The 16,237-nt window shown below is 47.8% G+C and overlaps 5 protein-coding genes across 5 annotated transcripts; 3 read left to right on the plus strand and 2 right to left on the minus strand.

Annotated features, from left to right (window-relative positions):
* Window positions 1-6,039: 6,039 nt before the first annotated feature.
* On the plus strand, window positions 6,040-6,460 carry BDW70DRAFT_145012 (uncharacterized protein). The gene is made up of 2 exons (XM_073738354.1): window positions 6,040-6,375; window positions 6,435-6,460. The coding sequence occupies exon 1, from the start codon at window positions 6,104-6,106 to the stop codon at window positions 6,350-6,352; it is 249 nt and encodes an 82-aa protein (XP_073591172.1). The 5' UTR covers window positions 6,040-6,103; the 3' UTR covers window positions 6,353-6,375; window positions 6,435-6,460.
* Window positions 6,461-7,185: 725 nt separating this feature from the next.
* On the plus strand, window positions 7,186-8,035 carry BDW70DRAFT_145013 (uncharacterized protein). The gene has a single exon (XM_073738355.1). The coding sequence runs from the start codon at window positions 7,309-7,311 to the stop codon at window positions 7,654-7,656; it is 348 nt and encodes a 115-aa protein (XP_073591173.1). The 5' UTR covers window positions 7,186-7,308; the 3' UTR covers window positions 7,657-8,035.
* Window positions 8,036-8,662: 627 nt separating this feature from the next.
* BDW70DRAFT_166166 (peroxidase family protein) lies at window positions 8,663-9,657 on the minus strand (the record flags this gene model as incomplete). The annotated part of the gene is made up of 4 exons (XM_073741923.1): window positions 8,663-8,859; window positions 8,923-9,194; window positions 9,255-9,495; window positions 9,549-9,657. The coding sequence occupies 4 exons, from the start codon at window positions 9,655-9,657 to the stop codon at window positions 8,663-8,665; spliced, it is 819 nt and encodes a 272-aa protein (XP_073591174.1).
* Window positions 9,658-10,247: 590 nt separating this feature from the next.
* BDW70DRAFT_154255 (RTA1 domain-containing protein) lies at window positions 10,248-12,627 on the plus strand (the record flags this gene model as incomplete). Its single annotated transcript, XM_073739803.1, has 5 exons — window positions 10,248-10,440; window positions 10,496-10,588; window positions 10,629-10,820; window positions 10,878-11,288; window positions 12,542-12,627. The coding sequence occupies 5 exons, from the start codon at window positions 10,248-10,250 to the stop codon at window positions 12,625-12,627; spliced, it is 975 nt and encodes a 324-aa protein (XP_073591175.1).
* Window positions 12,628-15,270: 2,643 nt separating this feature from the next.
* On the minus strand, window positions 15,271-15,881 carry BDW70DRAFT_145014 (ankyrin repeat domain-containing protein). The gene has a single exon (XM_073738356.1). The coding sequence runs from the start codon at window positions 15,850-15,852 to the stop codon at window positions 15,331-15,333; it is 522 nt and encodes a 173-aa protein (XP_073591176.1). The 5' UTR covers window positions 15,853-15,881; the 3' UTR covers window positions 15,271-15,330.
* Window positions 15,882-16,237: the final 356 nt, after the last annotated feature.

Consider the following 16,237-nt stretch of genomic DNA (forward strand, 5'->3'; position numbering starts at 1 on the left):
AGGTATTATACAGATCAAGCAGATCCCTACCGCCGAAATGGTTGCAGATGGCTGTACGAAACATCTAGGATCTGAAGCTCACTCTCATTTCATTCATTTACTAGGCCTCTGCCATCAACATTAATATATCATGTATTTAGACCTGCTCATGATGCCTATCTCGCTCGAGGGGGGGTGTCGGGGCATACTGCCCTCTGGTACCGCCTGCCCCTGGGGTCGAGCTCGCTTAGTCATCATTCAGTAAGCTAGATATAGATAGGCGGCCATGTCGGCCATCCAATAATGACAATTGTCCATCCCTTTCCACATTACTTGTCGGGGCATACTGCCCTGCACCGCCTGCCCCTAGGGGTCGAGCTCGCCTAGACATCACTCAGTAAGCTAGATATAGATAGGCGGCCATACCAGCCATCCAATAATGGCAATTATCCATCGTTTTCCACAATACGCTACAGGGCCACAGCCCATATTAGAGAATATTATCATGGGTCTAATGCTATAACTCTTCCATGCCGCTAGTTGCCCTGGGTGTCACAATTGACATTGCTCAACGTGTGTCCTGTCACCTGAGACCTGAAATGGCAAAATTGTCTGTGAGCGCGGTACCTCAAAGCGGTGTTGCCGCAGTATCCCAGTGATATGAATATATCATGTGACAGCTCATCCCGAGCACCAATATCTTATCGAACTTCCCACTCAGCCAAAAAGGGCTAACCCTCCTTGGAGAGCTAAGTTCTGACTAATATACTGGTTGTCACAGCCTAATCTCTGACCTGAGTACTCAGGCCACGCGAGCTGTTCCAAGACGCGCGTGATGCCTACCCTGTAGCATGTGACCGCCAAGACAGTTAGTCAGCATTAACGCGTCGCGCGACCGGCTTAAATACCTTACAGCGCCGTTGAAATTCATTTACCTCTCTTATTTCTCCCTTTCTTCCGCAATATGCCAAGTGATTAGCAACTGCTTAACAAGGAAATGGATAGTGATCAACCAGATATTGATATTGAGGATCTTGTGGATATCGGGAGCTCTAGCCCAGGGCTCGAGGTATGTAACTACCTATTAAGTGGTTATCAAGCAGTCACTAAAGGTCTAACCGAGCTGCAACCACTCTCTGACCCCTGATCTGACCCCTCTATGTATTGTAAAGATTGATTGAGAGAGATTGAAGAAGCCATCTATCGTCAACGAGATAGATAATCAATCGCCATATGGCATCCGATCCTTAGTAGGTTACGTTCGTGTAGTTGATACAGTTTCCTCCTGCCCTTTCCCCTCTGAGCATCCACAACACCCAGGATACTGCGGCAACACCGTCTTCAGAATGAGTGGATTTAACATAGCTATATGTATGACCTTTACCCCCCGTATGCCCACTTTGCAGGCAGAATGCAATATATACCCATGATGTATCCAACCCTTACCTTTTGGTTTTCATTGCAGCTGCTATAGATTGTTCTTTGTTAATAAATAACTTGCTGTTGCTTGCCCTTACTGTTAAAATATCAGGTAGTACAGGCCCCTTTGAATTGCCCTATATTAAAGTATACTCTTAAGGAAATAGGTTTTGCCAGAGCCGTGCCCCTGGCGTTCGTTCCTAAGATTTCTGAAGCGGTCATTTCTTCATTTTCTTTCAAAATGCCCCGTTTAGGATCGGAGATTTCTCTACTAGAACATGCAACTTCGCAACATCCTCCGTTCATTCCTCAGTCGTTCTTTGCCCATCCGTCCGTACCTGATCCAACAGTTCAGGAACATAGCGGGGTCTGTCCGTCAGCCAGCCCAAAACTCTGAGGATGAACTATTTAAGTATACGTCCGGATAATTGATGTACGTCTTTACTTCTAGCAAATATCTGTTCGATGCTGACAGGCTGTAGCTATAATGAGCATCTACGGTTGATGGAACGTTACCTCGAGTTCAATGTACCTGCCCTCAAGAAGGCTATTGCTGCCGCGTACGGACATTCCACTTCTGATATCACTTCGTTTTTTAAAGCTTTCAGAAGGCGGGCTCAACCGATTATTCCAGGCGACGTTCAATGACGGGAAGTATCGCTAGAATTCCATATCCTTCCACAGGACCTGAACACTACGCAGTTGCTAGCGAAGTCGCCACTTTGAACTATCTCCGGCTGCATGGGATCACTACACCGGAGATGTATGGTTGGTGCTCAACACGGGCGAATCCTGTTGGTGCCGAGTATACCATTATGAGAAATTGGACGGCACCCCTCTGGGCGATGTATGGTTTATGCTGACGCCAAAAGACCAGCACAGAATCATGGAATTGTGGCTGGGATACCAAAATATGTCCAGAATTATGGTGATCCTGATTCAGGAAAGCTCCTTGAGCTTGAGATTAATCTTCCACCAAACTATGACTCGCTTGACTTACCTGAGCAAATTTGAGTGCGAGTGAACATTCAAAAAACGGCTGGTTCATTTTCTCTACGCTGCTTTTACCAAGCGCTTGATTGAAGAACATTACGATGCTATATTTAATCAGTCCGTTATATTGCACCAACGCCTTTTTGAGAGTGCTGGTACTCCCTGGGAAGGAGACTCAACCACTTTGCGCGCTGACATGATTTGTGCCATACAGAGCTGGCCGAATTTAATCACAGAAGACTCTTTGGAGCGTGACAAAAGGATATGCACTGTGCCTCCTCTCGAATATCCAGACACAGTTATTCATGACACTACCCATGTGGATACGCAACAGAGAGCAGCTGATACTGCGATGGAACAAATGCGAAATGTTCTTGATGTGGACATATTGGGTTGGGTGCCTAATGATGAATATGAAGCTGCGAAAGAAATGGATCGTGAGATGAAGGCCAACATGCTTGAAGCGGCTGAAACACGTGGCGATGTCAGTGGGGTTCAAAACCATTTTCCGTTCGATGACTTTGATGAAAACTCCTGAAATTGGCCCTGTGCAATATACGCCAAATAAGATCTATGAATGTGCAGACAAGGTAACGGAAGACTTGAAATTTCATACCTCCCGAAAATCGGTACCCCAGCTTGCCCTGGCCGCAGGGAAACCCCGCTCGCGTCGAAGGGAGTGAAGGGAAAGTGTGGGAGACATGACTGCAGGAACCTCTGACATTCCGGGAACTCTTGGTTTGGTTTTCAGGGGGATGGGTAGCTTTGTCGCGGCGGAATGGCTTTTGACCGTGTTCATACTCAGTCTCTCGTTAAACATCTCTTGAACGATAAATCCTGACCACAAATAAGTTCTCCTAGACAGCTGTATTGTTCCATCCAACATCCTTGGCATGTGAACAATCCGACGCTCATGAACAGTTTCAGGCTTGCCAAGAAGTAATTGGAGTTGCAAATGAGGGATGGGTGCCTGTTGAATACGACAATGAAGCAAAAGGACGCGAGAGGAAATTGAAAGCAGACGCTATCAATGCTGCTGAAACAGAGGAGAGTTTGAAATTCCTGGAGACGAGAGACCATCTTCTTCATTATTTCCCCGAAAAGCAGGCGGCTCGGTCGAGACTAGCACTATCTTGAGGATCACAGCAGGGGATGAGATCAAGGGATTTGAGTAGGAAGGCAAGAAAGCTGGACTTGTCGCTGTCGGTGCGGCAAACCCGCAATGTATCCACTAGCACCTTTTGAGTTATTCGAAATCCCAATCAGTTATTTCTGTGCAATCTGGGACCGCAGCTGGAGCTTTCTACACACCATCTGCCATTATGTTAAGAATTGCTCATCTCGTGGTGTGTCGTGGGCACTTTACACCTAGCTTTAGGGCACCCGCAAGGTAGGGCAACTCCTGTCTATGAGGCTAATATTTCCAGTGGTACTAGAAGAATGCCTACATGGCACTGATAATATACCCATATGAACTGTACTCCCCAGATTCCAAGTTAGGTTCCTTTACAATAAAGAGTGCTAGGCGGGCTACGATAAATGCAATTATGGTAAATCAATAATCAAACCGTTGCTTTATCATCGTCTATCGCACTAAAACACATTTATAGAGCTTGTAATACTCCTACATCTCCTTCATCTCCGCCATATATGAGCACCATATCCACAGTCAACACCACTCATCCTTTTCAACGTCGCAATTCAGGTTCTGCGGCAGAATTCAGGCTTTTCAGTGGACGATCTCCAATTCGATTCCTAGCATTAGGTGCAGTAAAGCTTGAATCCCAAAAGACTTACGCGACCAGGAGTTGGGGCAACCGTCCAGTCGTACTTGAGCAGTAGCTGAGCCAACGGTATTTTCAGCTCGTGCGCAACAGAAAACTGACCAGCATAGGCGTGCTTACCGTGGCCAAATGCGAGACGATGCACACTTGTGCTAACTAGATGTGCCTGTTCGAGGTGCCTCCAAACTCTCACACATCCGCCAGAATCTGAACGCATTAAACTCTGTCGAACCTTATAGACTTTAGGATCCCATATGAGGTCCGCGGATACTCAAATGGCACACCCTCTCGGCAAACGGCAGCTATCAGATAATGTGATATTTTCGAGAACTTGTCTATACTTAAGCGAGCAAGCAAGCGGTGCTAGCCACGTGCGTTCATGAAGATCATCTTACTGGGGTGTCAGGGCTGGCTCTTCATACTCATGACTAATGGTTTGAGTCGTTGACTCTCCTCCAGACACTGTCAAACAATTTTTAACACGTGTAGAGACGACTTCATCCAGCTTCCATCGCGAATAGCCGCTGACATCCGCCCGAAAAGGAGCCACAAGTTTAGGATATCGTGCTAAGTCTAAGATCGCTTGAGTCAGTAAGTCGGTTGTCGTCTCAATCGCCGCCTGAGCAAATATGAGCTGCGCTACTAGCGGATCGTATCGACCGTCTCGCGTCGCGGCACTCTCCTGCTCGAACCGTTTGATGGTGTCGTGGTATGAAGGGACCAGCTGGCCAGCTTGCTCTGCAGCGGCCCTTCTTTCATTGCATTTCTTGATTAGGTCGACAATGATGCCTCGCGTTCGGCTCCCTGTGCGCGCAGTTCCCAACAATGCATGCTGTTTTGGTGTACATGGTTATGATTTGAACCCAAGCCTTATTGCTGGCACCGTCAGTACCCAGCAAGACACGCGAGGAGAAACAGGCCACAAGTTGGAGGACATTCTCTCGCAGGCCTATATCCGACTATTCTGCCAGGCAAATCACCCAGCTAGGCTTGTATGGTCCAGTCCAGAAACCGAGAAAATCTCGGGAAAGTACCCGTTCAGTGCCGGAGCACACTTGTCAGATAGGGCCGGATTTACTAGAAAGAGTTATCATCGGCACTGACTTGTTGTCACCTTATGCAGGGGTCGGATTCAATCTCGTCCCAGAATGCCCACCTATCTAAGGAATTAGTGAGCAGCTTGTTCGCAACATCACAACTGGGACGCACATCAGTTGTGCCCTTTAAAAAGCCTTCAGTCCCGGGAAGTCGTGAGTGGAAATTCTAGCACATCCGAAAGGGCCGCGTTAAGGCTCAGATACCGCGCAATAAAGGGTAGATAGGGACGCATGCCTACCTGATCTATTACCTCTGCAAAGCTCCAGTGAGGGTAACCGTAGGTTTCTGTTGCGAAACTAGCCCGCAAGACGATCATTTCCCCAAGATCAATTAACAACGAAAGGGCCGCTCAGGGGGGACCCCGCTTTCAAGCAATCTTGGACGTGGAGGATGAAGTCGACCTTGGCCCAGGTGCCACCAATATCGTAGAATTTTCGCGGATTGATGAGCGGTATTTCGCCTCCAGCATCAGTAAGTAGCAATGACTTTTTGGCCACAAGCAAGGCACTGGCCAATACTAGGCTGATTACTAGCCATGAAGTTGGCCTTGTGAGGGCATCGTGCCCTACCATGAGTGATGAGATTGTCTCTACCGTCGCCATACCGCACCAAAGATATCATGGACTGGGGACGAGATAGATTTCGAGCAAACGATAGCCTAAGATGCAGAACTTGTACGGCATTCTTAACCGCTGGCATGGACATCCCTGGGTTACCCTTCGGCTGTTACTATTTGAGGGGCCAAGAGCTTCCTATATTCACCTCGCTTAACTCGGGATTGACTTCAAATTATCGGAGACTGTAATGACCCCGAACTAGATTTGCGGTTCATGTTCACCCTTAACTTCCGCTCCTGCCATCGTCCATGCCTTTGGGCAATCCAAATCCCTCTTTCTCCACCTTCTCTAGCGAACGAGAGAAATTTTCTTAGTTTCGTTTCTGATCGTAGTCTTTCCACACTAGGCGACATAGGTAGCATTGATGGTCCTCGTCCCACTGGCAAGGGAATTCAGTGCCTGTGCGCCTGCAGCTTATCAAGGATGCCGAATCACGCTCGTTCTTCATGTGCTGAGGCATAGTTGAGCACCGCAAAGACATCCTCCTGACAACTCCATTAGAAGCGTCATCTTCGCAATTGCATTCCTGATGGAGGATTCAGACCAGGTGCCAGTGTTCTGACCTCTCCGCGAGTTTAATTTCGTAGCCATTGTGCCCCTTACCGGTGTTCCTGGTTACATTCGTTCTTTGTTGGCGCTGGCTGCGGACGCAAAGTACCTTAGGTGCATAAACCACACCACACCGGATCCTTATAGATCCGACCCGTCCTTGGAAGGTCCTCAGCCCAGTTTTAGAAGTCAGATTCATTACTGGACGTATAATACAGAGGATTATACTGCTGAATCTTGGTGGCTTTCTGTGGCTTAACAGGCCAGGAGAGTGTCTGACTAGAGCAAGACCACGTTTTGACGGCAATGGTCACTTTACCTATCGGTACCATATATTTTCTGAGGTGTATGACGGGCCGTCTGTCAGGCTCAATCTGCAACTCCAGGCTTTAGACTCTGCCTCAGACTTTCACGGCTAGCTTATCAGCTTAAAGTTGTTTAATGAGGCTGATAAGTTGGCTACCCCTGCAGACATCCAGGAACACCCAAATAGGCTCAATACACATGGCGGGAGTTCCCGCTTTGAAGTCTCAAATAGAAGTAGAACAAGCCATGAGCATGCTCCTGCTTTTGGGGGTAAGAGAGCTAGGCTTAGGGCATGGCGTCACCTAACATACAGAACAGGGATGGATCCAAGGTTTCGCTCCTTCTGATGTCACCCGGCATACCAGAAGGATCATATTAGAGTTTGGCCCCCTTAATGTATAGCGAGCAAGAAAGATTCCAGAATCTCGCGTCTGAAGCCAGAACTATCTGCGATTACTCACAACAATCAGCAGCCTCATTATACTTTTGAAAAAACCCCCCACTAAGCTAGACAAACAAGTACATAAATAGCAGCCCAATATCCAGCGTACGATATCTTCATCATGACTACTCGCAATCTCAACAAGACCTGGAGAGACGTTGTCTTTGAGCAGTACTCTGTCGATCTATCTGCCAATGAACCATTCCCTATTCGCTACTTGATCTATGCCTTTGAGTGGAAATCAGACATCTTTATCAACGTCCCTGAGAAAGTCTCCCTTGAGGCCTACCGTCGCTCAGTTCTCTCCTTCTGTCGTGCAAAACTTCGCGACACGGATCCAACTTACGAGGACGAGAACCTCTCTATCCGACCCCGTGCGTCCAGATCTCAAGCTGAAGCCGAAGCAACAGGCAAACAGCAACATGATCTGGAGTCCAAATATGATCCTACCGATTGTGGGTGGTGTTGACAATCACGACCGAAGTTAGCAGCTGGGGATTTGTCGTCTACAACGAATGTGATACAGCACCAACGGCGGAATATTCAGGAGGCGGCAACCAGGGCTGTACGTAAAATCCAACCAGCCACCGCAGCATGGAGCTCCATGACATTGACACCTTTTGGATTTTAATTTACGCATTGGAGGCTGACTGTAATGATCGCAATTCCCAAAATAACTACTGGTCTGCGAATGAGAATGTCTGTATCCCTCCGCAGTTTACTTGGGATTGGTTTGATATTTGGGGTTGTTGATGTATTTATTATGTCTGACGGCTTCATGTCATTTACCATGGCGAAAGATTATGGCCTGCTCTATCACTGTCTTGTTAGCTTTTACGATCAGGTTTGAAAAGAATACGAAATACAACGGGTACAGCTCTCTACAGCTAAAATAATAATTTCGGACTATACGTGTTTGGGATAAACACCTTCCATCTGCGATGAAATTACCCGCTGGATGTTAAGGTATCTAGGATTGGTAACAGTCAGGGATTGGCTGGCGAACGACAGGTACTGCCTTCTTAGTTTTGAGTCCTTGTAGGCGCCAGATACGGTCTTCTAGACTAGAGTGATAATAGCACCTTTGCAAAGCCCTTCGTCGAAGGAAGCGCTGCAGATTCGCCCGGGTTGGCTCTGGAGTCGTTAAGCTAGGGTCATGACGATTTTTAAGCTAGGGTACCTGAAATCATGACCAGACATGATCCCTTTATTCAGTTTGCTATTATTTCTTGAAGGGCATGTTTGCATTAGACTTGACGCCACTCTCCCAGTGAGCACCTTTTAGGTTTCAACCTCTGTACCTGAACGATATACACATGGTGCATCTGGAGCTCTTCACATCTTCTCTTCAACCGGCACTCAAACTTCCCAACAAGATACTGCCTCGCACAACTCTTGCTTAATCTTATCAACACTTCCCCGTCAACATCACTTGTTCTACCTAACTTACTGCGAACATTCTCAAGGCTGTGAAATCAAAATTGTGCCTTAATCTCTCGAACGGTGCGCTCGCGACCGGTGTGCAAGCTTCTACGTTTGACTATCTCTTTCCCTTTGTCTGAAGCGCTAGAAGTAGCTTCTACAATCCGCTGGAGCATCGAGCTCAAGTCCTCAAGGGTTATGGTCTCATTTCGCTTAGTCCACCCAAGTTCAATGGGGAGACGCTCATTTTCTGTTGGATAGCCATGTCAGCGGAGGTGGGGAAGTGGCTGATAATAACTAATAAGCAACATACCGAACATATACTCAACCCAAGACCTGTTGACCGTGCCAAGCTCCTTGTCTCCAAGGACAATCAAGTAGGCCGCTGTCTTGCCGTAACTGAAATCTTCGCCAAGTTGAGACATGCTATAGTTGGGGTTCATGGCTTTGCTGGTGTTCACTCGGGCCTCGCGTGATAGGGCAGCGGCCTGCACATCGATGATATAGTCAGGCCAGTACGACCGCGTTTCGTCGAAAACAGTCTTGTTAAAGTCGTGATTGTCGCCAAAGTAGGCATCCTGGCGACTGTATCGCCGTTAGCTGTTTCCAGTGTGCCATAATGCTAGAAATTAGAATAAAACATACCTCAAGCTCGCATCATGCTCCAAAATGTTGTGTCGGCTCAGATGATTGAGACTGAAGGTGGTAGCATTGGCATCCGGGTTTGTAGTCATCGCTTCCTGGAACAAGTACACTGCGAGTTCTTCGCCAATGTTTAAGGCTGCACTTAGAGCTTCGATGGTGCGTTCCCGGGAGATGTCTTTGCCATCATGTGGAAGAAAGCCATGATTGGCGAGCGTGTTAAGCATAGGGCAGGGAGCTCGAACTATGGTATTCCTTAGTTAAGCTGTCGACCTGATCAAGCAGATGTAGACATACCAGCACCAGGTCCGGGTCGCGACCAAGGGAGCGGATGATGCAGCTCAGACGTTCGATGGACAAAAGCCTGCGAGAGTCCCGTGGTAATAAAAAGAAGTGTAAGCTTCATTGTGTGCGTTTTTCTTGTGTGGTTTGGTAACTTTTGCATTTTGCACAATATCTAGGGCATTTATATACCTGCTGGTGGATACCTGCTGGTGGATAATGGTCAGTGCAAGGTGACGAACGTCCCCCATGTTATTGGCCTGCAGAGAAGGGCTATAGGGTATTACATAACTGAATACGAAAAAAAAAAGTGAACATCACCCCCCTATATCTTCTCAAGTCAGTGGAATTGACGCGTCCCAGGATGCAGATTTCTCTTTTGGGAGTTTACGGATACGGCCGCTTAATCAGGCTAGCGTGATTCTTTTTCTGGTGTCTGGATACGACGCGCTGATATAAACGTCCCCACAGGTGTTAACTAAGTCATAACCGCAGGTATCAGGTAAAACAGCAGACGAAACACTCGAACCGTTGGAATGTTAGGATTATACGTGTCTTGGTACAGGTAGCCAGAGGGAATTCATGGAATATAGCGGCTGTGCTCTGTCTGGCCCACCATCTTGTGCTTGGCTTTTACCATGCCTGCGCTTAAAAGGGACCAGTCGCTCGAGATGGATCTCAGCAGCTGCTGCTTATAACTTTACTCCAAGCGCCATGGATCAGGGTAATAGCAGCTACGCATGCCAGGCCTACGTTGAGGGTTCTACTACCTCTTACGGCTATGTGCCTTCTTTCGCAGCGGGTGTTGCGTTTGTTGCGCTCTTCGGCTTCTCTATGGTAGCACACACTGCGCAAATGGCTCTGCTAAAATCATGGTGGTGCGCTGTTTTTGCTATCGGATGCTTGGGTAAGTACCAGAGCTATGTTTGGAAAATGCTGAGATATAAACTGATTTCCTTAAGTGGAGATACTCGGCTGGAGCGCTCGAATATGGTCTAACAAATGTCCATACGCGCAGACACCTTATCTCATGCAAATTACCACATTGATTATTGGTGAGTGTATAACATTACTAGAACTCTTACGTCCTTTGAGCTGATTATTCCATGGCCCCTACCTTCTTTACTGCCGGAATTTATGTTCTTCTGGGACGACTTATCCGGATTTGTGGTCCTCAGTCTTCAGCTCTTTCACCGAAACTGTATCTTTGGATTTTTTGCACCTGCGACGTCGTTTCTTTGATTGTTCAGGCAGCCGGAGGAGGTATAGCGTCATCCGGAAACATGGGTGAAGGAGGTCAATCGTCGTCTTCTTTAGAACGCATATCATCTCTGCCAAGTCGAGCTGAAACCTCCTCGTCCAGCAACAGCAGCCAAACCACTGGAACCCACATCATGGTTGGCGGCATTATCTTTCAACTGATCTCAATAACCATTTTTGTTGGCTTTGCGGCGGACTTTATCTGGCGCGTCCTGAGGAAATCCAAGTCTGCAGTTCCCATAAATCGAACGATGCTGGCGCTCTTTGCTGCGACAGCCTTCTCAGTCCTTTTGATTTATATACGGAGCATATATCGTACGATTGAGCTAATGGACGGTTGGACCAGCTCAACGATGCAGAACGAGAATCTTTTGATTGGACTAGACGGCGCTATGATGGTGCCTGCAGTCATTATTTATAATCTCTTCCATCCCGGTTGGATGCTGGCGAAGATCAAGTCCAATAGGCAGTTGCCTTCTTCCCTTCCGCTACTCAGTGAGCAGGAGCTCACAGAAAGAGGCCAGCGACATCGGGAGTCTGTTGAACAGAACGTCATTTGACAGAAATTTTGAGCTTGGCCTGCTTCGGTTGCTGTTACATCTAGTGCTATCATGATGCCGACTTTCTGCTGGATTCCTTATCGGTCTTATCGTCGGTTTCAAGTTCTGTCTGAATTATTTCACATGTTTAATCATGGTCAATTGTTCTAGAAATCGTGGATTCGACTTATCCAATCCCACTTGCATACAATACTATATCCTAACGATAATCTTTACGCTTGTTCAGCAATTGCCATACAGAACATGTATTTGGCCAGGCCATTACCGGATTGGAACATAAATCAGAGGTATTGAGCTATCAGAACTAAACCCATGATATAAAAGCCGATAATATTTATCCCATTTATCTCAGATGAACCATAGCCATATTCAGGCCTCCTCACCTACGAAGCAAAAACTCAGATTTCAAACTATCAAATTTATTGTCCTTATGAGCATTATCCTAAGCATCCTAGAACAGCAATTGAATTGAAAGGCAATAGGGAGTAAACCCCGGTAAATCAACAAATGTCATTGTCCAAAATAACCTCCTTAGGCCACCTCAACAACTCCCTCGCCATTCCATCAAGTACCCCTTCAAGAATTTTTTCGATCTCAGTAAGGATATGCTCCGCCCACCCACATGCAAACCATGCATCATCGAGCCGTTTGAAAGTTACCAGGAAGTACGCCAGCAAAAGCAGCGGGATGGGTTCTTTGCGCTGGAGCGCGTCGAGCCCGTTATCTAGGAGGGACGTCCACGTCCAAATCACGAATGTCAGTTTCAGATTTGGATTTGCACTTGGCGTAGGCGATGATAACTCGGAGATAGGTTTCGAGGTAGACGATGAGGTAGGCGTGAAGGTGAGGAAATCAAGATCAATGAGAGATTGGTGGATGAACGAGAGGGTGGCCAGGTATTTTTCTCTCAAAGGATCTGCCGCGCAACGGACAGATATTAGGTCCGTCAGTGACTGGATAGCTCGACTGCAGGAGGTGTTTAGGAGGGATTTTGGTGGATGGTGGGAGCACAGATGAGGACCTGGGGCTCTGTGTTCGGGTTTTTCGGTATGAAGTGAATGAAGTGGTTGGGTTTGTTTATGGAGTGTGTGCGGGCGCAGCTCGTCTAGACAGGAGAGGGTTCGAACACCCTTTAGCAGCGATATCCATTCGGCTGGGTGAGTTTTGTTCGTCGAGAAGAATAGGTAGTTTCCTGTGCGCGGCCCTCGAGCCATGGAGATGAAGCAAAGGAGAATGGAGCCGATCCAGACGGGGTAACTAGTAAGCGGGGTTAGACCAGCTAGGGCATGTGAGAGAGCGCGAAGGCCGATGCTATAGTGGTAATCTATCTGGTTGTCCAAATCCGGGCTCAAGGGGCCGGGGATATCAGCGTGGGGGGACCTCCTCATGTGAAGGCCGGCGAGGGCGAGAGAGAGGTGCAGGACAAATGGAAAGGAGTACCCTACCCGAGGGACTAAGTTTTGCCAGAAATCAAGACTGCCCTGGTCCTCAGCGAGAGTGAGACACGTTGACGTGAGGTATTGGTGTTGAAGTTTGAGGTCGAGAAGGGTGAATTGGGCTCCGGATGGGGTTGGATCGTGTTGCAGCTGCAGCCGCTTGTTACTTGTGTCTGTGTGAGGAGGTGATGAAGAGCTAGGTAGCAAGTGATCCTGGTACTCTGATCGCACGAATGTATACTCCAAGTTTTGGCGTTGGCGGGCCAAAGAGGTACTGTTTCCGGTGGAGCCGCCGTACTTGCTTGTAGGAGAGGAGTAGCCGCACACTGATGAATGACTAGTGCAATTTGCGCATTGTGGTTTGGCCTCATCACACTGTAGCCTCGTGTTAGACATCAGAGTTGGAGGAAAATGCTCCAATAAGGAAGTTACCTTGATGTGGCGTCTCTTGCAGTTGATACACCCAAACCGCGATTTGCGATGCGATTTTCGCGAGGTTCGCGGTTGCAGAGTGCCAAAGCATATCATTGATACTGTGAAAAGGTATTTATGGTATGATAGCTAGGAGACTCGGAAGAGTATTCTGACAGGCAGAGCTTGCTGAAACTTGTCTTCATAACCCATTGATGAGGGCATGACGCGTCTATGAAGGGGCTGAGCCAATCACGACGCAGATATCAAAATTGGATGCAAGACCATTTGCAGAGACTTGTCGCGATGGGCTAGTTAACGGTAGAGCCGACTCGATCTTTCAGAGCACACTGAGACTGCTTGATCCCTAGGTAGTAAACAGAGCCTCTATCGTCGCATTGCGGTTCGGCTTTGGATCGTTTTGTGATATGTGTGGGCTATTGAGGTGGTTGCTAGCGTCAAATTTGGTTATGTAATCAATATCTATAACGAACGATTGAAGGTCTTGATCTCCTAACTACCATCTGTATAGGCAATTTATACCTTTTCAAAGGCTTAAAAAGAAGGTTCTCGCTATACAGGAGATATCCTTGCCATACAAACGGTATAAGGCATCAAATAGATATCCTTGCTATACAAATAGTGTAAAGCATCAAACAGATACACAAACGAGCGAGGCGCTGGACACTGATTGGTAAGGAGGAACCCCCTCCGGTTGACAATATGAAGATGCCATGTGATGTCTCTCGAACACTGGGTGTCCCCAAGATAGTGATGAACTTGGCTGCAATTTTCTGGGGAGGGATAAGTGTAAGTAGATGCAATATCAGACCTGCTTCCGTCAGGAGTAATAATATGAGTTATAGCACGAAGCTTGGGTCCTCTATTCAAGATTCATCGCAGCCCAATCCCACTAATGAAACATTGGGAAAATATATCGCTAAGCCTAAAAGGCCCATGACTTCCGGATTAGTCTTAGACAGTCATATTCTCAAGCCAACACTAAATAACTCCTGATGAACAACCGCAGGGCCTGTTTATGTCTATATCAGTTTCCATTCAATTCCATCTAGCACATACGACCATAGGGTGTGGAGAACAGGGCTTCCCGTCCGCTCAGCCGTACTTAAGCCACACGCCGGCTGGTTAGTAGTATGGTGGGTGACCACATGCGAATCCCAGCTGTTGTATGTTTTTGTCCATTTTTGTTCTTGAATGCCATAATTATCAACGCGGATAAAAGTGCAACAAGCCCTGAGTGTGTTGCTGCTTTTAGGGGTGATAAACACTAAGCCTTAGGTGAGTTGATGGTAGATGAGGGTGTGGGGGTTTCATCGTGTTTATTCAACCTGGGAAAACACTCAAAACTACCTAATGTATTATGGACTAGAAAGCCAAAACAGCAATGGAACCGCCGACTAGCTACATATACATGGCATACAGCCTACGCCCCAAATGATCCCTTCTCATAAACGCAAATTAGCCATCATGCTCACCGAAGGATCGCTCACGACACCCCAAACAAGCCCGATTCCGCAAATAAGTCAACCGAAGCCGCCAATTTGTCCATTCGCTGGAGCTCTCTACCCTCAATGCGTATTTGAGGAGGGGATTAACGAGGTCGTGCCACGTTTATTCCGAATAATCGCACGGATAAGACCCTCACACAGGGATATCTGGTCCAGAAGATTCGTCGCGGGAAGGCCCCGTGCTACTACCACATAGCCCTGATCAATGGCTTATAGAACGGGTACTTGGGGCTCACATCAAGGTCCTCTCGGGACAGTAGAATCTGCGCTAGGTTCGGAATTTTCCTCGTCAGCGCATATGTAAGCGGCGTGTGTCCATATGCACCCATAACATTGAGATTAACATCAGGCCACGTTAGAAGCGCCTTCAAGGCCTTCGCCTTCCTCCACGTAAGCGGCAGATATACAAGGGCCCGGTTCATTTGCTCATGAGGCAGATTAGGGTTGATGGATGCGATAAGTCTGTTGTACAAAACAAGGAGCTTCAGCAACCGCACATTGTCATGTTTGATGGCGAGCCGCAGAGCCAGGTACGGCCCGTCGGTGACGAACGTCGAACGCACACCACTTCCCCGATCTATTTCGAACTGGGGTAGACAGTCTACCATCTGCACTTTCCTAGTTCAACCGCAAATTCAAGTGGCGTCCGCCCATTGTGATACCGCTGATCTGGGGTAAGACCGTCACGATAAACGGAATACCGTACGACATCGCGGTAGTCATTTTGTACGGCCTGAAAGAGAAGGGGATATCCGCCGGCTTGGAGCGCCTGGCCAATTGTTGTTCTGGTCGATGGATTTGCGCCGGTGTCAAGCAACAGTTTCACAACGGGTCCATGTCCATTCCTCGCAGCCAAGTCGAGCGCCATGTAGTTGTTCTTGTCTGTCACTTCTATGTTCACGCCTGGCATTGCAAGTAACGTCTCCACGAGCCGGGTGTGTCCATTCTCAGCGGCAATGATAAGGGGCTTGGTTTTTTGGAGTATGGTATAATGAGCGAGGGCTCGACGGGCCAACTTTTGGTCGCCGTGTTTTGCGGCCCAAACGAGCGCGGCGCCGCCTCGTCGACGTTGGGCATCGAGACGGTAGAGCTGGTTTTGGAGCAGTATGTTGATGTGCGGCATGTTCGCATGAGTCTGGAGATTGTGCGGCGGGAGTGGGACTGTTGGGCGATATTCCAGGATGAGTTCGGGGGGGAGGTTGCCCAGGGAGGGGTCAACGTTCATGGCATGAATTGGTAAATAGTAGATAATAGTATCAATTGATTGAAACTACTGATGAATGAAGTTGAGAGTACCATGGTACTGAGAGAGATGAGAGGGTTGACTACCATGTGTGTCGCGAAAGAGGAACCTGCGCATGCTGACCTCGGGAACGACACTTCAGCAGTTGCCGGTGGCTCCTTATAAGGATACGGGGACTACGCAAGTACAGTCTCGCACAGCTGTCAATGTTAAAAGGCATGTCAGCAGCCAAAACCGAGATCTCAAAGGACGCCCTAAACGTTAA

This window comes from Aspergillus foveolatus, assembly GCF_047715535.1.
Source record: "Aspergillus foveolatus strain CBS 279.81 unplaced genomic scaffold BDW70scaffold_117, whole genome shotgun sequence".
Taxonomy (NCBI): domain Eukaryota; kingdom Fungi; phylum Ascomycota; class Eurotiomycetes; order Eurotiales; family Aspergillaceae; genus Aspergillus; species Aspergillus foveolatus.